Source organism: Symphalangus syndactylus, chromosome 10 (genome assembly GCF_028878055.3).
Source record: "Symphalangus syndactylus isolate Jambi chromosome 10, NHGRI_mSymSyn1-v2.1_pri, whole genome shotgun sequence".
Classification (NCBI taxonomy): domain Eukaryota; kingdom Metazoa; phylum Chordata; class Mammalia; order Primates; family Hylobatidae; genus Symphalangus; species Symphalangus syndactylus.
In genome coordinates this window covers 12,965,071-12,989,925 of record NC_072432.2, presented here as the reverse complement: position 1 = coordinate 12,989,925, position 24,855 = coordinate 12,965,071, and the positions used below count along the sequence as shown (strand labels likewise).

Here is a 24,855-nt window from a genome sequence, read left to right as displayed (position 1 = left end):
AAATAGCAATATTAGTTCTTTTGTTTTTATTGCCTTGTGGTATCCCAAGTTTGACTTGTGTTTATAGTTGTATATTTAATTGCTCCTTCTATTTTTTTTTTTTTTTTTTGTGGGGGTAGGGGTTGGTGGGATGGAATTTTGCTCTTGTTGCCCAGGCTGGAGTGCAATGGCGCGATCTCAGCTCACTGCAACCTCTGCCTCCCGGGTTCAAGCGATATTCTCCTGCCTCAGCCTCCTGAGTAACTGGGATTACAGCCACCACACCCACCTAATTTTTTGTATTTTTAGTAGAGACGAGGTTTCTCCATGTTGGCCAGGCTGATCTCAAACTCCAACCCTGATCTCAGGTGATCCACCCCCCTCAGCTTCCCAAAGTGCTGGGATTAGAGGCGTGAGCCACCGTGCCTGGGCCCTCCTTCTATTTTATATAGTAAAGGTTGGAGATTGATATGGTTTGGCTCTGTGTCCCCACCGAAATTGCATTTTGAATTGTAATTCCCGTGTATCAGAGGAGTGGCCTGGTGGGAGGTGATTGGACCGTGGAGGTGAATTTCCACCTTGCTGTTCTCGTGATAGTGAGTGAGTTCTCACGAGATCTGGTGGTTTAAAAGTCTGGCGCTTCCCGGTTCTCCCTTTCTCTCTTGCCACCATGTAGATGTGCTCGCTTCGCGTTTGCCTTCTGCTGTGATTGTAAGTTTCCCCAGGCCTCCCCAGCCATGCGAAACTGTGAGTCAGTTAAACCTCTTTTCTGTATAAACTACCCAGTCTCAGGTACTTCTTTATAGCAGTGTGAAAATGGACTAATACAGTAATGATAGAAGCTAGCATGACTGCTGACTGTGAACTGGAATGGTGCTAAGTACATGACATCACTTGATCTTTTCAGTACTGTGAGATTGGTACTATCATTAATCCATTTTACAGATGAGATAACCAAAGCTGACTAACTTGCTCAAAGTCTCACAGCTGATAAGAAGTGAAACCAATATTTGAATGCAGGTTTCTGACCATGATCCTGCGTTCTTAGCTAATATATTATGATGCCTGTCACTCTGGGTGCTTTAACAGTGACCACTAATGAGAGATTGACCCTGGACAGCATGCAATTTCCTTTGATTTCGAGGACTTTTCCTTTTTCAGCACCCGTTTCTTTCTCCTAATGGTTCTAAGGCATCTTCAACCATGCTGGTAGTGACCTGGACCGTGCCACCTGTGCATGCACTGTCTAGATTTTCCCAGCTCCTTCAGATGAGCAGATCTGTGGATGCATGTTCTCTCTTATGTAACTATCTCCTTACAAAAATAACCTTTTCTCTTTGCTGGCTCTCTGATCACTTCCAAAATCCTTGTCCTTGATAAGTGCAAATAATAGAAGAATCTGTTCTACCTTGTGGTTCCTGTTAAGGTTACACCTAAATTGTCTCTGAAAAATAATTGTCTGTTTTGTTAAAGGAAATGTTTAAACTTCCTTTGACTTTTGTGTCTAACAAACCCTCAGCAGAAGGAAGTTTATTTTTAAATACAAATTACTGTGGCCACTTAACGCCTCATTTCCTTTTTCATTCTGCTGATTGGAGATGGGAAATTGCTGGTCAGTCTATTTCATGCTATCAACTTGAGCACATTTAAAAAGATAGTCAGAGGCTTTGCAGCAGTTTTAAGTCTGGCTTTGATTCAATGTCTGGATAAAAAGCCTCCACATGCCCTTATGATTAAGAATTCTTGTTTATGTTTTTATATTCTCCAGAGTGCATGCAGACCTCATCGTTTGGGTTTTTATTGCTAAGTACATAGATATGGTGTTGTTTGGCTTTATAAACATGAGTAGTTTGCTAAATAATTCTCTGTGTTCTAACCGGAAATGAAGGTCAGGAGTAAAAGATGGGATGCTCTTTGCTTAATCTGTCATCACACTAGGTTTTCATAAATTACATAATATCCATTTATCGTTTATCTTTCTGTAATTCTAATTTACATCCTAAATTTCATGTTAAAAAGCTTTGAGAATTTTTTTTTTTTTTTAATGAGCTATAAGCCGGGCATGGTGGCTCACACCCATACTCCTAGAACTTTGGGAGTCCGAGGCAGGAGGATGGCTTGAGCCTAGGAGTTCAAGACCAGTCTGAGCAGCATAGCAAGACCCTGTCTCTACAAAAAACAACAACAAAAAATTATCCAGGTATGCTGGTTTGTGCCTGTAGTCCCAGCTTCTTGGGAGGCTGAGGTGAGAGAATCAATGGAGTCCAAAAGTGAGCTGTGATTGCACCATTGCACTCTGGGTGACAGAGTGAGACTCTGTCTCAAAAAAAAAAAAAAAAAAGGAATACAGAAAAAGAGAAATCCTGAAGGACAAATGACCAGCAATTTATCACATATATGTAGCATCAGAAAAGAGGTGGAGGCAGACACTGGAAATTAAAAGACGGAAAAAATGGAATGTGATTGGGGACTCTGTTCTAATCTTGATTCAAACAAATCAACCATACCAAGACCCTTTCTTTAGGGAATCAGATAAATTTAAATATAAACTGAGAATTAGGTAATAATAGGGTATTCAGCATTAATTGTGTTAGTTGTGATAATGGTTTTGTGGTTATGTTAGTAAAAGAGTTCTTACAGTTAAAGACTTACTGGAGTATTTATGGATGAAATATAGTGTCTGGAATTTGTTTTAAAATACTCTAGGAAAAAATAGGGAATAGATAAAAACAGATACAAAAGATTGGTAACATGCTGATGATTGTTAAAGTTGGGTGATGGGTACAGGGGTTCATTTTACTATTCTCTCTACTTTTGTGTGTTTTAAAAATGTTCATAAGAAAAGGTTCAAAAAGAGGCATAAGAGGGAACTATATGATGACATAACTCTCATATTGTGATATATGAGTACAGTCTTAGAAGTTCCTGTGAAATACAAGCCTGTAATAAAATGAAATCTAAAACTCTGTGTCTGCCAAACAGTTCTTATTTCTTTTTGGAAAAATATATATTAAGTTATTAATTATGTTTCTGTCTTGTTTGCAGATGATTCTGGGCCTCCCCCATCCACTGTCATCAACCAAAATGAAACATTTGCCAACATCATTTTTAAACCTACTGTAGTACAACAAGCCAGGATTGCCCAGAATGGAATTTTGGGAGACTTCATCATTAGATATGACGTCAATAGAGAACAGAGCATTGGGGACATCCAGGTAATGGGATCGTTGTTGCTATTTCATGTTGGTTGGTCGGTACTTTGGATAGACTCAGACTGTGGATTCCAATATTGACCCAAGGGAGAGAGAACTTTCTGCTTCTTAGTAGATTTGTTTTAATCCAAGATATTTCTTCAATGAGACTAGTGGTATTTTTTTGCTGAGGGTACCTATTTCCGGCTTCAGTAATCTGTAGAGCAAGTGAAATCTGTAATATAAAGCTCCCTGTGGTGTTTTAGATGAAAGTAGAATTTTAGTTCATGCTCCATTTTATTTTATTTTTGAGACCGAGCCTCACTCTGTCACCCAGGCTGGAGTGCAGTGGCCAGTCTTGGCTCACTGCAACCTTTGTCTCCCAGGTTCAAGCGATTTTCCTGCCTCAGCCTCCCGAGTAGCTGGGATTACAGGCACCCACCACCACGCCCCGCTAATTTTTATATTTTTAGTAGAGATGGGGTTTTGCCATGGCGGCCAGGCTGGTCTCGAACTCCTGACCTCAAGTGATCCGACCATCTCAGCCTCCCAAAGCACTGGGATTACCGGCATGAGCCACCGCATTTGGTCCGTGTTCCATTTTAATTAAAAGAGATTGCTCATTTCCCTTTAGGTCTTACTGTTCCAGAGACAGGGTGGGGATATTAAAACCTATTAATTTCATCCAGAATGTAGAGAATCTTGATGTCTCAACTTGTAAGATGCTTGGTTAAAAAAACAGATAATGAGGGAAGCAGAATTCTCAAGTAGCAAAGGTCCAGGGGATGGATAATTAAACTTGAACTGGTAGTCATCATTGATCAATTTTAAAGGGAAGAGTCCACCCTTATACAGATTAAATTAGCAATTAGTTCTCTTGGAGGGGTCAGGGCCTTAGATAATTTTACTCCAGGTGTGGAATCTGACCCTAAACGCTTTGTCATGCTTTAACTTTTAGAGATTCCATAGACTACCCACTTCAGGTATTTTTCCTCCCCACTCTAGGTACTACCGTTTTTACTTTCTTTTCCCTCCACCAGGTTCTAAATGGCTATTTTGTGCATTACTTTGCTCCTAAAGACCTTCCTCCCTTACCCAAGAATGTGGTATTCGTGCTTGACAGCAGTGCTTCTATGGTGGGAACCAAACTCCGGCAGGTGAGTGAGTGCCAACCGCCCACGTACACCTGTCTCGCTTTTGCCTGGGACAGTGACTTGCTTTGCGAATAAAGTTCAGTAGATGCCAGACGTCAGCTTTACCATCCAGCGACTCCTGCCTGTGGAGAGCCTTCCTGAGTGGATTCAGTTAAGTCGTTTGACATAAACTGTATTTCAGCGTGGTGGTTTTAAGAGAGCAGAGGGACGTGCTGTAGAAACCCCTTGAAATAAATGGCAGTGGCAGAATGGATAACGTAAGTGAGACAGGAATACATCGACAGGGCCAGTCCTCAGCACTATCGTTGATGGAGTAATTCTGTTCAGTGATGATTCCTTTGAGAACAGTGGAATAGAATCGTTGGAAGCCTCCTTAGAATAAAGAACTCAGGTCACAGTAAGTCAGGACTGATGTTGTCACAAAACTTAGGATGAATCTTAAAATTCCAGGGTGGTGGGGAGACATTCAGGGGTCACGTAGTTTATGTTGAAAAATTAGATTCCTGAAAATATGACTATTTATGCTTTTCTTACAAACCACTGGAAAAGACTTTCTTATTCTGCTATCGTAAATGTCAGAATCCTTCATATACGATACATTTGAAACTCACATTATAGAAAACAGAGCTACTGGCTGCCAGACCAGCTAATATCTTTACATTCTTCGAAAACATAAATCTCTTAGTTTGTCTTTTAAAATTCATTATCTATTTTATTTTACTTATTTTTTTGAGATGGAGTTTTGCTCTTGTTGCCCAGGCTGGAGTGCAATGGCGTGATCTCAGCTCACTGCACGCAACCTCTGCCTTCTGGATTCAAGGGATTCTCCTGCCTCAGCCTCCTGAGTAGCTGGGATTACAGGCATACCCCACCCACCTGGCTAATTTTTGTATTTTTAGTAGAGACAGGGTTTCATCACATTGGCCAGGCTGGTCTTGAACTCCTGACCTTAGGTATCCACCTGTCTCGGCCTCCTAAAGTGCTGGGATTACAGGCATCAGCCACCACTCCTGGCTTACTTCATTTTTTTATATAATTCACGATGCATTTGTGATTTAATGAGTGAGATGCTATCTCAAATCTCATAGAAACTCTGTCCAACCTGCATCCACCTCCAGGTCCTGCCTCACACGCAGTTGAACCTACTCCTAGCTGATAAACTATTGCAACTATTTTTTCTCAATCTCAATCTACTACTTTATGAATGGCTTCTTTGGCCATTTATATTTTAAAAATCTGGCATTAAAATCTGTATCTTCTGGTTTCTTCCGGTTTTCCATGATTTTCTGGTTTTTCATGGCATCTGGTTTTCCTACACTCCAATAGAGCAAAAACAGATTCCAAAATATGATGCGAGACTAGGATTTAACTGTTTTCTTTCAGAGCAGGGGTATCCAATCTTTTGGCTTCCCTGGGCCGCACTGGAAGAAGAAGAATTGTCTTGAGCCACACATAAAATCCACTCACACTAACAATAGCTAATGAGCTAAAAAAAAAAAAAAAAAACACGCAAAAAAATCTCACAATGTTTTAAGAAAGTTTATGAAATTGTGTTGGGCTGCATTCAAAGCTGACCTGAGCTGCATGTGGCCCATGGGCTGGGGGTTGGACAAGCTTGTTTTAGAGGAGAGCCAAATATAATGTCTAACTAATAGAGGGGGAAAATAACCTTGCTCTGTGAATCAGCTTTTAGTGGTTCTTTAACATCACGTGCTCATCCAGAGCGCAACCTGCCAACTGCTCCATTTTTGACTTTTTCTTCCTTCTGCTTTCTTGACTTTCCATCCGGGGTTCCTTTTCTTTTGCATGAGGAACATCATCCATTAGCATATTTTTAAAAAGAATTCTCTATCTTTGTCTGAAAATGATTTATTTTACTTTTATCCTTTAAGGATAGTTTTTACTAGGTATGGTATTCGACATTGGCAGTGATCGAATGATGAACATAATATTTGAAAATCTGTTTGTAGAAATAGTTTGAGGCCTAGGATGATGGTCTATTCCTCTAGAGAAGGTTTGGGCTTGTTTCTGTCAGGTCGCTGGGGGAATTAAAATCTGGGATTACTTTGGTCCATTTTCAGGGGTGGAGGTGTTTGGGCAGCCCAGATGGCTCGAAGCGGGACGGCAGAACTTTGAGGAGCTGGCGTATTTCTGCTTTGCGCATAGTGTAGGTTTGCCAGAGCACCCCTAAGCTACAAAGGGGATGCGCAGCCTCTCAGGTGTCTCTTCAGCCTTGACAAACACCCTTGAGACACAAGTGGTCCCAAATGCTGAGCTCACCTGTTAAAATTTGCATCTTCTCTCAGATTTTTTTTTTCTCGCTGTTTTGTTTGCTCTCTGCTACTTTAAAGATTTTTTTTAAACCCCATTTGTTTAGCTTTTTTAGTTCTTACTGGGAAGCTAAAGAAAATATTTGTTTAAGTTCTTTTTCAAATCTCCTCTGTGATGTTTTAGGATTTTCCGTTTTTTACAAAGTTTTTAATCTTTATATTTTCTCAAGCACAGTGAACATGTGCTTGTCTGTGTCTGCGAAATCCAAACTTTGGAGTCCCTTAGGGCTCAAGTTACTTGTAGGTTTCCCAAAGTTTTCCCCAAAGTTTTCATTACACCAAAGTGAAGGTTTCTCTTATAGTGGCTGATATTTATCGATGTTTTAGAGGCCACACAGCCTTTCCTTATTTACCAAACACCCTGTGAAGTTCTTCGCATTATGGGCTACAAGTTCTTTTTTTTTTTTTTTTTTTTTTGAGACGAAGTCTCACTCAGTCACCTGGGCTGGAGTGCAATGGCATGATCTCGGCTTACTGCAACCTCCACCTCCCGGGTCCAAGCAATTCTCCTGCCTCAGTTCCCCCGAGTAGCTGAGATTACAGGTGCTCGCCACCATGCCCAGCTAATTTTTGTATTTTTAGTAGAGGTGGGATTTTACCATGTTGGCCAGGCTGGTCTCGAACTCCTAACCTCAGGTACTCTGCCCGCCTCAGCTTTCCAAAGTGCTGGGATTACAGGCATGAGCCACTGCGCCCGGCCCTATGTACTACAAGTTCTTAAGTGCCATTTGTTGACCAAGTTGTTTTGTGACATTGATGGCTGCGTGATAGATGCTGACAGAAGAATAATCATGGCTTCTTTTAAGACCACTGTGGGCCACAGAATACAGTGTTAATTAGGCTGACATATGATCAGTATGATAATTTCCACTTGGATTTTGAATCACTTAACAGTTACTGAGTGGGTGCCATGTGCTGGGTTTCCCCAGGCATCTCATTTAATTCCTAGATACCTATGAATCTTCAGATGTTCTTTCTTTTTCTTTCTAAAAAAAAAAAAAAAAAAAAAAGGTTTTTCATGGGGGCAGGGTTTGTATTTCCTCTGAACAAACATAACTTGCTGAAGATATTTATGATTAAATTAACTGCAACCAGTCTGAATTCCTGTGACTACTGAATAGTTTGTATTCTGATGTTTTTATTCACCCCCATATTATGAATATATCTTATGGCGTTAAATATTCTTTAAAAACCTGATTCTAATGGCCATAGGGCAACACTGTTCACTAGAAGCTTCTATGAGAATGGGAATGTTCTACACCTGTGCTGTCCAATACAATAGCCGCTAGTCACATATGGCTGTTGAGCAAGTGAAGTATGGCTAATGCAAGTGAGGAACTGAATTTTTAGTTTTAATAAATTTAAATTTGCATAGTTAATATGTGGCTAATAGTAACCATATGGGAGCGTGTAGCTGCAGAACATTTATTCACCCTCCACCTGTTAGAGACTGTTCAGCCATTTCCATTTTTTGCGATAATAAACCCCATCGGGATGACTGTCTTCATGTAGAAATGCCTGATGCATGCCCTGTCATTTTCTTAAATTAGATTCTTAGAATTGGAATTACTGGGGCAAAGAATACCAACTCATTTGTGGGTTTGGTACATATTCCAAAAACATTTTCTAAAAAGTCTGTGCCAATTTATAACATTTAAAACTGTTACCAGGCTAAGAATTCCAAATGGGTTAAGAGGCTTAAGGTAATCAATGAACCACACCCCAAAATATGTATAAAAAAATGCAGGTGCGTATTTAACTGATTTTCAAGTGGGAAGAAACTTTCTAAGCCTAAAAGCAGTATAATCACTTTTAAGCCTAAAAGTAATTACAAAGGGGAAAATCAGTAACTTTAGCTATGTAAAAATTTTAAATTTTTGTTGTAAACAGAAAAAAGTAAACAAAAGACTAGAAAATGACATGCAGAAAAAAGACATAAGTGTATTATTAATACGTAAAGAACTGTTCCAGATTAATGAAAATTAATCCTATATAAGAAAATGAGCAAAGGATATAAAACAAGCTACTAGAAAGAATAAGAAGATTTGATAAAATTATGAAAAAATCATCAAGCATATTGGTAATTGAAGAAATGCATCTCAGGTGCCAGAGTCCCTTCAGGGTTTAACCCCAAACCTAGTCCAATCCAGTGCCCCATGGTTGTCTTTCACTTCCTATGGGAGAATGATCAAGAACCTTCTTGCCAAATAACCCTCAGAAAAATGAACCCTGCCCCAAATTGTCCAGAGAAAAACTAATGAACTAAATCAGGGTCTCCTAAATGTACCTTTAATCATAAAATAATTTGGGCACTTCTTAAAAATATGGCATGGGGCATTTCCAAAATAGCTAAGAGTATTATGTGAATGATTTAATATAAGAATCTTTAATCTTTAAAATAATTTGGTTGTCATCTCCATTTTACTGATGGAGAAACTGAGGCTTTGCAAAGGTGGATAAGTTGGCTAATACATGATGGTGGCAGACTTTAGTCCCAGGTCTGAAGTCTGAGAACTAAGCCATGTACCGTGCAAGTAACAGCGTGGTTGTGGTAAGAAGGCACACATGTGTGCAGCTGGCAGAAGTGCAAATGGATGCAAGGTCAAGGCAGTCTTACATTTCAAGACCCAATTGAGAAGGCTGCATTACAGAAAGCAGGGATTTCCTTGCATGATGCAAGAGCAATGTAATAACAGATGTCAGATCATTTGTTATTCTCCCTTCTTCCTTCATTCCTGGATATTAAAATTCCATTCCTTGCTAGCCGCTGAAAGTCTGGCATGCACTCTGCTGGCTTCGAAGCTTCAGCATGGCCTCTTTCCAGGAGAGCCACCCTAGACCAGCCAAACACATGTCTGAGCAATTTTGAAAGCCCCTCGCTGCCTTGAGTGGCTTTGAAAATTGCCAACTATTTTTGCAGTTCTCAGCTTCTCCAAGGCCACAGTACTAAGTGAAAAGATTAGCTGGCTCTTTGAAGAGTCTTGTATATGATGTTGTGTCTATTCGTGAAGAGGACAATTACCCCAGGCAAAGGGCTTTCATATTGTGTTGACAGGCTTGGCAATGTGGGACATTTGTCATGCATCCACATGGATTCTATTAAGACTCATTCAGTTATTCCCGATGTTCTTGGCTCCCCTCATCTTTGACAGGCCTGAAAGACCTTGCTGCATTTATTGCAATGTAGGACACATAGTTGGCATTTAATAATTACTTGAACCATTGATTTAGAAAAAGCTGTAAAGACCATTCAACCTTAAAAAAATATTCTTGGTAAGGGGTATATTGGCACCTGGGGAGCCCCCAAAGCTGAGTGTCTCTGGCATTTTCTGGTTTCTAATCCCAGTGGGAACATGATCCTGGAAGCCAGGACCTGCCCGGCTTGGGAACAGCAACAGAGCTGCCTGAGGTTCGCTGGCACATGGCTTTGCTGTTTTCCCTCCTGTGTGCTTTTGCAGATGAGTTTGTTGAGAGATAGCTCTGGTGTTGGGTCAGGCAGGCAGGGTTTCTACCTCCCAATTTGAGCTAAAACTTCTCAGTGAGAATGGGAGCTGAGAAGAGCCAAAAAAAAAAAAAAAAAAAAAGGCAGGGGGAGAAAAATGTAATCAGGGAAGGCTTCTTTTTTTCTTGTTAGTTGCATGCTTAAAGCATTGACATTTGCAGACAGACATGTAGTCCTTGGGAACATTAAGAATATGTTTTTCCTTGACCATGATGTCCACTTTCTTGTCTTCCCTTTCCCTGATCTATAGAATTAGATCTACTACTTTCACATTCATATTAAAGAACTTGGCTAAGGGACCCTCTTTGGCAATCAAGCAGTGACGAATGGATCACTTACCAGATGTTTTCCATGCTTTAATGGTCTTCAAACCTGTTCTCACACTCTGTGTCCCTCTATGCCAATTCTGGGTTCCTATGTAGCCTTTGAAGCTTGTCTTCCTTTCTCCATTTTATTTGGTTGACAAATTTAGAGGGTAAAGAACAAGCATGTTTCTTATCTGTAATTGTCAAGTTAAAATGAGGGCAAACATGAATTAGTTAAGTTAAAATGAGGGCAAATGTGAATTAACGAGTAGGAGAACTGGGATCTGCATGTCGATTTTGCTTCACTCACAGGCTTACTTTATGCTCTAGGACATTGGTTTCTCCCTCGCTGTCCAAAATTGGGTTCCCAAGAGCTATTTGGATATTTCATGTGTAACCTTACAGGTGAATAATTTGTAAGCTCCATGGACGTGGGGAACATCTTGTGTTTGATCATTACAATATGCATTCCCAACTCTTCACACACAATGGGTAATGACATTTGCTGCCAAACTACCAGCCCACAAACAATAAATGTATCCTGCATTTTTCTGAGGCACAGTAGTTACCATTGAGTGATCAGTGCATATCAAGTGCTGTGAGGGTTTTACATACATTTCTTCATTTAATCTTTCAGCCATCCAGTGAAGTAAACATTGCTATCCCTATTTTATACATGGGAAGGTGGAGGCCAGGAAGATGACGTAATTATGCTGAAATACACAAAGTTGTAAGTAGGAAAGTTAGGATTCAAGCCCAGGTCAGCCTTACCTAAAGCACTTCTCCGTAACATCATATATGGACCGTAACGCAGTGGTGGTCTGTAGACCACTTCTCAAGCTTTGAGGCTCTGTTGTTGTCACCAAGTAATGTGAAGGACAGTGCTGCCCATCTCAGGTGAGTGCACACAGATGTCACCTACTCAAAGAGGTGCCAGCCAGCAGGCTAGTATTGTGAAAAACTCATGAAGCTGTTCTGCTTTGATTCGTAGAATTATTGAGCAACATTTTATTATTTAACATTAAGCACTCCTTGGGCATGTATAGGGAGGCAAACTTCTTTCCCTTTTATGATGTGGATTGGGCAAGTGACATCCGAGTGTGCGTGCAGATGGCAGAAATGTAGACTGAGGCAAAGTGGCTCAGGCAAGCTGGGTGACTGTCAAGTCCAATGATGTCCAACAGTGTTACATTGTAGCTGCCCTCTTCAAACTATGTGGATCTGACACATTTCAAAAGAGAGGATCCAGACCAGGTATGGTGGCTCACGCCTGTAATCCCAGCACTTTGAGAGGCCGAGGCGGGAGGATGGCTTGAGCCCAGGAGTTCGAGACCAGGCTGGGCAGCATAGTGAGACCTCATCTGTACCAAAAAGATAAACAAAATTAGCCAGGCATGATGGCCCACATCTGTAGTCCCAGCTACTTAGGAGGCTGAGGTAAGAGGATGGCTTGAGCCCAGGAGGTTGAGACTGCAGTGAGCTATGATGGCGCCATTGCACTCCAGCCTGGGCAACAGAGCCAGACCTTGTCTCAAACAAACAAACAAAAATTAAACGACGGAGATCAAAGAAGGCAGTCAGATTCACCGAGCAGCCTGGAGGAAAGCTCGGCATGAGCTGCGGGACCCAGAGGGCCTCTGAGGGCTTGCCATCTGGTTAGGGGAGAGAAATCCCCGAACAAATGAAGGTGCTCAGAAAGCAGGAGGATGCAAGCTCGCCTAGTGAGAGCATGCCTGAAAGACTGGGGGAAGGGGTCTCAGAAGGCAAGCGCTATGTGGCTGTCATGCAAATAAAAATCGACAACAGAGAGCGTCGGGTCCACCTGCTTTGCCTGTTCAGGTCTAGGCCTTGTTTAAGCACCTGAAAGCAAGGCCCCAGGAAATGTCAGAAGGAAATATCAGAGGAGTCTAGCTTCCCTTTTTGGCTTTCTGGAGCCAGTGTCATCAAACTCTTTTGGAAAGGGGCAGATGATAAACATCTTAAGTTTTGCAGACCAGATTTTTTTTGTTTTTTTCTTCTTTCGAGACTGAGTTTCGCTCTTGTTGCACAGGCTGGAGTGCAATGGCGCTATCTCAGCTCACTGCAACCTCCGCCTCCTGGGTTCAAGCAATTCTCCTACCTCAGCCTTCCGAGTAGGCTGGGATTACAGGCACACACCACCACACCTGGCTAATTTTGTATTTTTAGTAGAGATGGGGTTTCACTATGTTGGCCAGGCTGATCTCGAACTCCTAACCTCAGGTGATCCACCTGCCTCGGCCTGGGATTACAGGCATGAACCACAGCGCCAGGCTGAAGATTCATTTTTCTAAGCTTTCTCACCTCTCCCCTCCTCTTTCTTTCTGTAGAGACAGGGTCTCACTATGTTACCCAGGCTGGTTTTGAACTCCTGGACTCAAGAGATCCTCCCACCTTGGCTTCCAAAGTGTTGGGATTACAGGAATGAGCCACCACGCCCGGCCCCCAGATGGTTTCTGTTGTAACCACTCAACTCTGCTGTTGGATGCAAGATCTGTCTTTCTTGTGACAAGAGCACAGCCACAGGCAATATGCAAAGAAATGGGTGTGATTGTGTTCCAGTAAAAGCTTATTTACTAAAAGGCAGCAGCGAGACCCCTGAACCACAGTTTGCTGACACCTGTCTAGAGCAAGGAGTCATCAAAATGACCTTGAGTTACATGCCAGTTGATTGTGTTTATTCTCGTCTACTGGGCTGCCCTTGTCAAGATGTTGCTGCCAGCAGATGCGTGTTTCAGGAAAACATTGCAAAACAGAGATTTGAGACTTGAGGCAGGAAGCAGAAGACAGTGGGGAAAACTGGCTTTTGTCTCTGACTCAGAATATGAGGTAATAAATTATGGACAGAGGGCAAAATATTCTTCCCCTAGGCCATGAGTGAAAGCTTGAATTTTTAGATTCAAGAAAAAAAATTGCTCTCCAACAATGATAACACAGATAATTTAAAATAAATTAGAGGCACTCATTTAAAAATTTATTGCTGTTGTTGAGGTAGTTAAGATTTACCCTGATGAAGTATATCTTAAAGGTAAAATGACGTCCTATTTTATTTATTTTTCCTTTAAACTTTTATTTTAGCTTTAAGAGGCACATATACAGGTTTGTTATATGGATAAATTGTGTGTTGAGGGGGTTTGGTGTACAGATTATTTCATCACCCAGCTAATAAGCACAGTACCTGAGAGGTAGTTTTCTGACCCTCTCCCTCAAGAGGCCCCAGTGTCTGTTCCCTTCTTTGTGTCCACGTGTACTCAATGTTTAGCTCCCACTTATAAGTGAGGGTATACAGTATTTGTTTTTCTGTTCCTGGGTTAATTTGCTTAGGATAATGGCTCCCAGATCATCCATGTTGCTCCAAAGGACATGATCTTATACTTTTTTATGGCTGCATAGTATTCCATGGTATATTTGTACCACATTTTCTTTATCAAGTCCACCACCGATGGTCATTTAGGTTGCTTCCATGTCTTTGGTCTTGAGAACGGTGCTGCAATGAACATATGTGTATGTGTGTCTTTATGGTAGAATGATTTCTATTCCTTTGGGTTTATACCCAATAATGGGCTGGCTGGATTGAATAGGAGCTGTTTCCAGTTCTTTGAGAAATCGCCAGATTGCTGTCCACAGTGACTGAAGTAGTTTACATTCCTACCGGCAGTGTATGAGCATTCCCTTTTCTCTGCAACCTTGCCCGCATCTGTTATAAAATGAGGTCATGTTATTGAAATGTGGAATATCTCTGAATGTGGGCACTCTGTGGCCATCATACAAAGAGACACTTGTCAGTATAGAGCTTGGGGTGCTCCGGCATCACCTGCTCAGATTGCAGCCTTGCTGTGAGCATCGGAAAGTGTGGCGCCAGGAAATCACAGAAAAGCCTAGTTTCCCCCTTTCTGGTTTCCCAGTTTTTCACTTAAGTCCCAAATTGGAATTGGCAGACTTTTTCTGTAAAGGGCTAGATAGGGGCTGAAACGAAACTTTGCTACAAGTAACAGCGAGATAAACACTACAAGTCAAAGAGAATTAAATGAGATAACAAACGCGGAAGTGCTTATCAGTGTCAGAATGCTTTGTCACTCAGGGATTGTGTAGTCTTGGCTGGCTGGCTGAAATTGCAACTGGGTAAAATTCCTAAGCGCTGGCATTGCCTGATAGCACAGCCCCCCACTTCTCAGGTTCGGGATGCCTGACTGTCACTCAGCTTCCCACTTTGGCTTTAACTCTAGACTTCAGATTCTCCGAACATGAAACAAGTATGGGCTATAGGCTGTTGGGGTGAGGGCGCTAGGTATGGGGGATACAGAGATAAATGAGACACAGCCTTTCCTCACAAGAAGCTCAGAGGAGAAAGTCAGGCAAAAATTATATAGGGAGTGCTGCGTGTAATATTACGGGCATATGTAAGGGCCAGTAGTTGCGTGATGGGGTGGTGATCAGTTCTTTTTAGTAGTGGGAGAGTGGGGGATGATGGATGATTCTCAGGGGAGGGCATATTTGGGTGAGTCTCAAAGGCCTCTTAGAAGTTAATTGAGTGGGTGGCATGAGAAGAGGGGGATTGGATCCAAGCAAAATCAGAGAGATGCATGACATGTACAAAGCGTGGAGGCAGGAGAAAGCTTGTCTCTAAAGGCATCAGCCCTAAGTCACTTTCACCGAGAACTTTAGAATTTTGCTGGGGAAAAGAAACACAGAATAGACAAAGCCCAGTGGCTCACACTTGTAATCCCAGTACTTTGGGAGGCCAAGAGGGGCAGATCATCTGAGGTCAGGAGTTTGAGACCAGCCTGGGCAACATGGTGAAATCTCATTTCTACTAAAAATACAAAAATTGGCTGGACGTGGCGGTGGGCACCTATCATCCCAGCTATTCGGGAGGCTGAGGCAGGAGAATTGCTTGAATCTGGGAGGCGGAGGTTGCAGTGAGCCATGATCACACCACTGCACTCCAGCCTGGCGACACAGACTCCATTTCAAAAAAGAAAAAAAATGGAACAATCATACATTATTCAAAACTAACATAGATAGTGGAAAGGATTGTAGGGGAGAGAAAGAACTTGAGATAGGGAGAGATTAATGATGGAGATGGAAAAGGAACTGGTTCTTGAAGATGGGGTACAATTTTCTTGGCAGGAAAAGAATGAGTGAATTCTTGGTTGGGGAAAACCACGAAGCATAAAAGAAGGCCGAATATGCTGTAGCGTGAAGGTTTGGGTCATGTTTTGGACTAGATAACTTGAAAACCTTCCTGATACAAACATTTAGAAAAGGAGGTGAATTGAAACATGTCTTGCTGGTAAGCAAGACACAGTCTAAGAGTCTCAGAATGAAAAGAGGACGGGGAAGGAAAATGCTGAGCGCGTGAGTTAAGTGTTATCCCCAGGAGAGTTACCAGTCGCTGGGTCCTTGGGCCTGAGGCTTTAATGACCCCGTGGGAACAGCAGATGAAAGCTTCGGCGCTCTGAGGTGGGGGGTTGAACCTGAGACCCCTGATGAAGCTGGTTCCATCAAAGGACTGCACCCTTAGGGGAGGGTAGGCAGAGGAAACCTCCGCCCGCTGATGCAGGAAGACAACATAGAAGGTTGCCCAACTCTGTTTGGCCTTGGAGGTTGGGGGCAAGGGAAGACTTTGCTTATAACCATGGGACCCAAATCAAATAGCCTGGAAGCATGTGAGCAGGTGATTGAATGTACACTACCATGGAATCAAAGATCTCTCTGATAATCTACCTATCAAGAGTTTCTGGGCTAGGGAGAACCTGGAGGTGCCTGGGAAGCTCTTGCAGGGTGGTGGCACCAACTTATGCTGTAGGGGATTCCCCCAGATAAAGCCCCTCTGAGAAGACGCTCATGACACAACAGCACAAAACACACAAGGAGGCAGTCCACGCAGACCAAGGGACAGTCATGCTATGCACTTCAAAAATAACCATATCAGGCCGGGCGTGGTGGCTCATGCCTGTAATGCCAGCACTTTGGGAGGCCAAGACGGGCAGATCATGAGGTCAGGAGATGGGGACCATCCTGGCTAACACGGTGAAACGCTGTCTCTACTAAAAATACAAAAAAATTAGCTGGGCTTGGTGGCAGGGCCTGTAGTCCCAGCTGCTCGGGAGGCTGAGGCAGGAGAATGGCGTGAACCCGGGAGGCAGAGCTTGCAGTGAGCCAAGATCGCGCCACTGCACTCCAGCCTGGATGACAGAGGGAGACTCCGTCTCAAAAACAAACAAACAAACAAAAAACAAAATCGTGTCAGCGTTGTTGAGATAGAATTCACAGACCATAAAAGCCACGCTTTCTAAGCATACCGTTCAGTGGCTTTTAGTATTTTTGGGGAGTTGGGAAACCATCACCACTATCTAATTTTAGAACATCTCATCATCCCCTAAAGAACCCCAACACTGATTAGCAGTCATTGCGCGTTCACCCCTTTTTCTAGCCCCTGACTACTACTAGTTGGCTTCTTGTCTCTATGGATTTGCCTATTCTAGACATTTTGTATTAATACTTATACAGTGTGTGGCCTTTTGTGCCTGGCTACTTTCATGTAGCATGATACCTCCCAGGTTCAGCCATGTCATAGTGTGCATCCGTACTTCTTCTTTTTTTATTGTTGAATAGTATTTCATTAGATGGATATACCAGGCATTTTTTAGCAGAGATTCTGAGAGCGTGAGGTGAGTTTGAGCTTGCACAGAACTATGCGCTACAGCTGCAGCTAAACTCAGAGGTGGGATTTAGTTGTTTACATGATGCTGAGGTGTAGGATTTCTTCAGTGGCTGATGGAAGGAGCCACGCAGCTGGAAGTGCTGTAGGAATGTAATCTGTGTGCCACAGCTGTTGGTAAGACAAATGGGACACAGAAGCTATGAGACTCGGGGAGCCTGCATGGAATGAGAGCATATGCCTCACAAGAAGGAACTTGAGCCAGAGTGGTGACTACGAATGTGGAAGAAGGAAGAAGTATGGAGCTGTTACTAAAGAAAATCAGTGTGGCTTGGTAATTAGCTGGACAGAGTTAAAAAAAAAGATTCTTGAGACTTTGGAACCATGAGTGGAAGTAGGAAATCCTACAGGAGGAGCTGATTTGAGAGAAAAATATTATATGAGTTTGTTCTCACACCACTATGAAGAAATACCTGAGACTGAGTAATTTATGAAGGAAAGAGGTTTAATTGACTCTCAGTTCCACATGTCTGGGGAGGCCTCAGGAAACTTACAATCATGGCAGAAGGCAAAGGAGAAGCAGGCACCTTTTTCCCAGGGCAGCAGGACAGAGTGAGTGCAAGCAGGGGAAATGCCAGATGCTTAAAAAACCGTCAGATCTCGTGAGACTCACCCATTATCACGAGAACAGCCTGGGGGAAACCGCCTCCATGATTCAGTTACCTGCACCTGGTCCTGCCCTTGACCTGTGGGGATTATGGGGATTAAAATTCAAGGTGAGATTTGGGTAGGGACACAGGCAAACCATACCAAATATTATGTATTGAGTTTTCAGCAGATTAAGACTGAAATGACAGTGGGGTGGTGAAGGTATTCAGATGGAGAGCCTGGAGGTGTGGACTTGAGAGAGCCCAAAACAGATGTGGTAGCTGAAGAATGGATAAAACTCCTTCAGGGAAGAGGAGAGAGAGAGGGAGGATGAAAGGCCAAAAACTGAGCCTTAGGGCAGGCATGGTGGCTCACGCCTGTAATCCCAGCACTTTGGGAGGCTGAGGCAGGCAGATCACCTGAGGTCAGGAGTTCGAGACCAGCCTGGCCAACATGGTGAACCCCCGTCTCTACTAAAAACGCCAAAAATTAGCCCTGCGTGGTGGCATGCGCCTGTAGTCCCAGCTACTCAGGAGGCTGAGGCACGGGAATCTCTTGAACCTGGGAGGTAGAGGTTACAGTGAGCTGAGATTGAGCCACTGCACTCCAGCCTGGGTGACAGAGGGAGACTCCATCTAAAAAAATGAAACAAAAACTGAGTCTTATAGTGTATCAGATTTGGTAGGAGGAAAAGAGGGTGATATGCATGTGATCAACAATTCTACAATCAATGAAGAGAAATTCTGGTGAGGGGATTTAGTACTCCAAGGGTAGCCCTTGTTCTGAGAAAAGCTGCTGCTCAGGGATGGCCGTCGGCCCTGTGTGGTGGTGTTCCCCATCACGGGGTGTTCACATGCATTCCTGGGGCCACCTGGAAGGACCCCCAGAAGCAGATCATGCAGAGGTTGGAGATATAACCTGCTTGATGCTGGCTACTGGGTACCAGGAGGGAGGCTGATGCTGCTAAGAGTGTTCAGAGTTCCTACGGAGCAGACTTGTGTCATTGAGAGAGAGACAGACCTGGCAAAGCAAAGCCTCAGCTAGTCCTCAGTGCAGTAGTGTTTATGATTTAACAATGGCCTGGCAAACTCTCCTTGAATTTGGCTCTGGAAGATCTGCTTCTGTGAGGATAAAGCAGTCACCCTCCCCAGATATAAACACTTGGCATTTGGCATTCTTGACCTCCAAGAACCCCGTTGGGCCAGCCCTCTCTCTGAATTGGGGTAAAGAAGAGGAAGTTCTCACAGTCACTGTTTTAGACACTGTTCCTTTGATTCTCTGAAATCTCCCACTTTTGCTTAGATGTGGTCATCATGCACATTTCTACAGTTTGCCAAATGACATCAGTTGCTGATGTTTCAAGAAAGATGGATAAGTAAAATTTGTGGGGAGAGGAAAGCCAAATTAAAATTAATAACAATTAAGAGCTCTTTCCCCACTGGTAGCAAAAAATGTTATATTGAGTGGTGCCATAGTCTGTGTCTTAGTGCATTCAGGCCACTATAAGCATGTGCCATAAGACTGAGTAGCTTATAAACAACAGAAATCTATTTCTCACAGTTTTAGAGGTTGGAAAGTCCAACATCAAGATGCCAACAGACTCTGTGTCTGGGGAGGGCCCACCTTCTGGTTCATAGACGCACCTTCTCCCCATGTCCTCCCATGGTGGAAGGGAGTAGCTAGCTAGCTCACTGGGGTCTTTCATAAGGGCACTGATCCCAACAATGAGGGCTCTAATTTCATGACCTAATTACCTCCTAAAGTCCCCACCTCCTGGTACCATCACTTGGGGGTTAGGATTTCAACATTTGAATTTAGGGGGACCCAAAATGTCCCTTGTGTACCCCTAGGCTTTGCCAAATTCTTAGCTTGAAGAAGGATGTTCTGATTAACCAAATGTTAAGTCAGATAATTAGTGATTTCCCAATCATCTTTTCTAGGTGCACGTGTAACTCGAAAGGGAAGGCAAAGGCCAAGGTCACAAGACAAATATCCAGGAGGAGAGACCGGGCTCATTTCTGGTGGGCTGGGCAGGGCTGGGTTGATGGCAGCAGTGGGCTGAAGGGACCTAGTGCTCAGAGATGTTCAGGAGACTGTTGTGGTCACTTTGAGAATGTGCTAGACTGAAGGAAAATACCTAGAAGAAGACAGGAGCATGTTTCGGGGGACCAGGTGGGAAAATGGGGTTTCAGAGGTCAGATTAAGTCACAGCATTGGAATTATTCTCCCTCCAGCATCCTGTCCACTGGCTCAGATTTCTGAGATATGGAGAGCATCTGAAACTTCAGCCAACCTACACCCTTTATGACTGGTTAGAACTTAGTCCTGAGGCCATTTTGCTTTTCTTCCCCAGGTAGTTGAGCCAGACAGAGTAGGAAGAGATGTGAGGTTTCTACTTAACCCTCCTTCCCCATAGATCTAAGAAGCCTCTACTGCCTTCTCTGCTCTGGACTCTCTAGCTATCCACATCCAATCTGGCACAAATAAGGAAGACAAGAAAAAGTAACCAGAGCACCTCTCAATCCCCAACAGTTAAGTTCACCCGTTTTTATAATTTCTTCCCTCTTGCAACAGAAATCTCCCTCTCCAGTCTCACTGGTGACCTTAACTAAGAGTCTGGGAAGATGGGAAGAGACCCAGGAACAGTGTCACTCTCCCTGCCTGGTGGAGAGGGCTCCACTTCCGCTAAATATTTTCTTGTATATACAATCTACATTTGTGGATATGCTGTGTTTACTTCTTACATAATTGTTCCATGATTTTACGTGGTGCACGGCTTTTTCCCAGCCTGTCCATATCTTTGTGTTTCATGTTCTCAATGTTTGTGAAGACACATCTCTGGGAATTTATAGTGAGAGGCATAGGATGGACCAAAGCCAGGGAGAGAGGAATCATGAGAACTTAAGGGAAAGGGAAAGGTGATCAGGTCAAAGGCAGATGGAGAGTCTGACACCAAAACACCTGTACAATGAAACATGTGGGGATCTAGAATCCAGACCTGCAGTAGGACAATATAAACTTCAGATTTAGACCAGGGGTGAGAAACCAAGAACTCAATCATTTTATCAGTTCGTGTGTCAGAACAGTGGATGGGAGATATCAGTTACACAGAGAGCTGAACCTCTCTTGGTCAGCATCATCCTCTTACTTCCTATTAGGGCAGGCAGCCATGCCTGGGGTTCACCTGGAGCCAAGAGTTAGAGGTAGGCTGGGTTCTTGTCAAGGCTATCAAGCCTCTGTGCTAAGGCTGTGTTCTTGGCTAGAATGAGAAGTATGGAATTGACAATGAATGTAAATCCTCTGAAGTACTGACCTTCCACATGAAGAGAAGTGGGATAAAAATCTATTTCTAGCCCTGAGTTATTTACACATCAAGTATAAAAAATGGATTTGTCTACTATGTCATAAAGAATAGCAGAAATATTATTGGCAAAGAGCTTTTCAGAAAAACGTACAATGACATGATTACGTAAATGTTTGATACACTTGTCAAAGCAAAGTCAAAGCATTAGATAACTAATCTTAACATAAGCGGAGGGTTAAGATGAGACATAGTTCGCTTCTCAAGTTAGAATAATGTTATGCAAACACAAAGATTAATGGAATTAGTTTTGTTTATATTGCAAAAAATGTTTTAATATCTAAACCTATTCAGCCTTTTTAAAAAAAGTTAAGGCTGACTTTAGCCAGAATTTAATCTTTAGCAATCTTTCTATTTTAGAACCAGTCTTGAAGTGGTACTGGTATTTAGAAACTTTACAATAAAAGTGCTTTTTATCTTGCTATGAAGAAATAATTTGTTTATATTTTTACATAGATGGGGTAAACATATATGCAAATAAGTATTTCGAATCAGAGTTGCAATATTATCTAGCACAATACTGCATTCGAAGAGCATTTGAAAGGAGATTTTAGCAGTAAATGAAAGTGTAGTAGCTTAAAAGAATATATTTTAAAATATAGGAGCCCTGTGATTTTGCTTAATTGAAGAAATATGCTTTTCTTGGCAATGCGAATGTTAAAATGTTGAGAACAAAGAAAAATGTTTTCTACATTTACTTCTAAGTGAAATTTCATTAAACTGTTTTAAAATATTTGAAGATGTATGACTTCTATCCCAAACTTTCCATTTTATGAAGAAAGCTAATTAGTTTCTGCCATTTCTCCAAAAAATATTTTGGCCAGTAGAAAAATCGTTCTAGTTTCTCGCAACAAGCTTTCCCTTGTTGACAGACACCTTTTTTGGTTATCTTCTGTATGTTACAATTAAACATTTTTATTTTTAATATGCATTATGTAATGTGGTTCATTTCAGGAGGTATTTGTAGCAGAGGGGCAACAAGAGGAACTTTGGCATTGCACGATCATTGACTTCCTTTCGGCATTTTCATAACCCCCTGAAGTGTTGCTTACACTCTTACGCTGTAGTCAATGGAGTAGCATTCTTTTGTAATGTTTTGATTTCTTCCTGGGAGCCAATCTGTTGCTAGATTTTTTAGAAGTACAACAATGATATGGACCCAAATACATTATGGAGAATTGGTTCTTCTTACTCAATTTATTGCCTTACTCCTAAGACTGGGGATTTTTTTAAAAAAATCTGATTATTTGGTGGGTCAGTCACAGTAAGATTTCAGAAAAGCTTCCTTCAAATTACTGAATGATCTGCAGAATGTAACATAAGTTTTTGCTACCTTTTATAGAATAAGTTTTTGTAATCTTGTAATACTATGGACTTGGAATACCCCCACTGAGGCTTAGTGGACACCCATGGCCTGGAGACATCCCTTGGAAAGTCATGGCTACTCTGGTCTCAGCCATGACTGTGACTCCAAGGTGACGTGGGACCATGCTGTGTACGGGTGTCTGTGGGGTACAGAGTGGGTGACTCCAAGGTGACTTGGGATCATGCTGTGTACGGGTGTCTGTGGGGTACAGAATAGGTGACTCCAAGGTGACTTTGGACCATGCTGTGTACGGGTGTCTGTGGGGTACAGAGGGGGTGACCACAAGGTGACTTGGGACCATGCTGTGTATGTCTATGGGGTACAGAGGGGGCAACAGATCTGAGGCTGCAAAGGCAGACATTTCCATTCTCCTCACTGTGGGCTTAGGCAAGAAGTTTCAGGTTGCAGTAGGAATCTGTTGTTGTGAACTTTGATGAAGTCACAGATAGTTTTTTATTTTGGTTGGTTCCTTCAGATGGCATGATGACAGGGCCATACGGCCACCCACCAAGGGGCACTGAGGACCTCCTGCCTGCTGGGTCGGGAAGGCCCAAGGACAGTACAGACACCTGCCCCCTCCCCACTGGTGTCCGTGGCCTCTGCCCACCTTAGAAAGGACAAAGGCTGACCTGCCACTACAGCTTGTCTTGGGAATATTTCATTTTCCAAAATTACCTTTCAGAAACTTAGGGCTATTTTCATTTGCTGATCATGATTCTCTTCCATGGCTCAAATCAGGCTTTCAGGAGGTCTTTGATTTCTTTGGTGGATTTTTTTTTTTTTTTTTTTTTGAGATGGAGTCTCACTCTGCACCCAGGCTGGAGTGCAGTGGTGCGGTCTCTGCTCACTGCACCCTCCACCTCCTGGGTTCATGCAGTTCTCCCGCCTCGCCTCCCGAATAGCTGGGATTACAGGCATGCACCGTCATGCTTGGCTAATTTTGTATTTTTAGTAGAGATGGGGTTTTGCCACGTTGGCCAGGCTGGTCTCAAACTCCTGACTTCAGGTGATCGTCCTTCCTCCACCTCCCAAAGTGCTGGGATTACAGGCGTGAGCCACTGCACTTGGCCTTTACTGGATTATTTTAAGTTGTTCATCTTAGGTCTTTCCCTTAGGCTCATTCAAAAGAACTGTGTGGATCAATGGGAAGGAAAATGTCAACCCCCTGGTAAACATTTTAGACTGAGGCAAGTGATGGTGCCACTCAGGAGAACAGCACGATCATTGTGCAGGAGGCGTGGAATGGCTAATGCTGAGTTCCCTTGAACTTGGATTCATCTGTGATGTCATGGGTTCTCCTTGTCTTATGCCCAAAAAACCTAGGGTTTGTGGCACAAGAGCCTTTTGTGTCAGGGTTAGTTCCCATCAAATATGGTTTGAGAAAAGCTGCATCGTGGGTACCCGATGGAAGTAGGAGGAAGCCGTGGGCCGCGGCTGGCTGTTCCCGGGGCTCCCTTGACTTCCCCTCTGAGGGTCTCATTAGACGCGATTCTACTTGGGAAATGTTTACCGGTCATTCATGGCATGGTAGTTAACGCAATGGAATGCTTACCCCTTTGAGGGTTGTGCCAAGAGCCTGAAGCTCCTTGGGCTCAGCTTTATAGGAAAGAGGGAGAGGAAGACAAAGGAAGACCCCATCTCTTGTTCCCAGTGCAGCTTCATGCAGGGCCTGTGGTGTGCAGGACAGATGCCATTAAAAAGACTCTGTAATCTTCCTCCCCAAAGATCCACTGGAACAAGCAAGACCATTGCCAACTGTACTGAAGGGATGGAGAATCTGAAATAGAGTTTACATGTATTTATTTATTTATTTAGACGGAATCTCGCTCTGTTGCCCAGGCTGGAATGCAGTGGCATCATCTCAGTTCACTGCAACCTGTGCCTCATGGGTTCACGTGATTCTCCTGCTTCAGCCTCCCTGGCACTTAACTTGAATTCCAGTACTACAACCCTACTACTATCCCACACCTGAAATAAACTAACCTGACTAACTAGCTGGGACTACAGGCACGTGCCACCATACCTGGCTAATTTTTTGTGTTATTAGTAGAGATGGGGTTTCACCATGTTAGCCTGGATAGTCTCGATCTCCTGACCTCATGATCCACCTGCCTTGGCTTCCCAAAGTGCTGGGATTCCAGGCGTGAGCCACCACACCTGGCCAGAGTTTACTTATATTTATTTATGTCCTGCCTTGTGCCTGGAAGAATTTAAATAGAAAGAGATTAAGGGACTTACTTAATAGTAAACCTAAGACAGAGCTGGAATGGACTTCTAAGATAGTGTTTTTAAAGCAAATAGGTTTTTGTTCTTTTAACCCAAGTGAAGTACGTATAA

General features: G+C 42.9%; 1 protein-coding gene across 4 annotated transcripts in view; it reads left to right on the top strand.

Moving 5' to 3' along the window:
• The window catches only part of ITIH5 (inter-alpha-trypsin inhibitor heavy chain 5), a 133,377-nt gene that overhangs the window by 74,304 nt on the left and 34,218 nt on the right, over window positions 1-24,855 (top strand). For 3 of the 4 annotated variants that reach the window (XM_055296466.2, XM_055296467.2, XM_055296469.2), the window contains exons 6-7: window positions 3,025-3,194; window positions 4,211-4,327. In XM_055296466.2, coding sequence (XP_055152441.2) covers window positions 3,025-3,194; window positions 4,211-4,327 — 287 coding nt within the window. Of the gene's footprint in view, window positions 1-493; window positions 727-3,024; window positions 3,195-4,210; window positions 4,328-24,855 lie in introns of those variants that run through there. The other variant, XM_055296468.2, reaches the window with a different exon arrangement.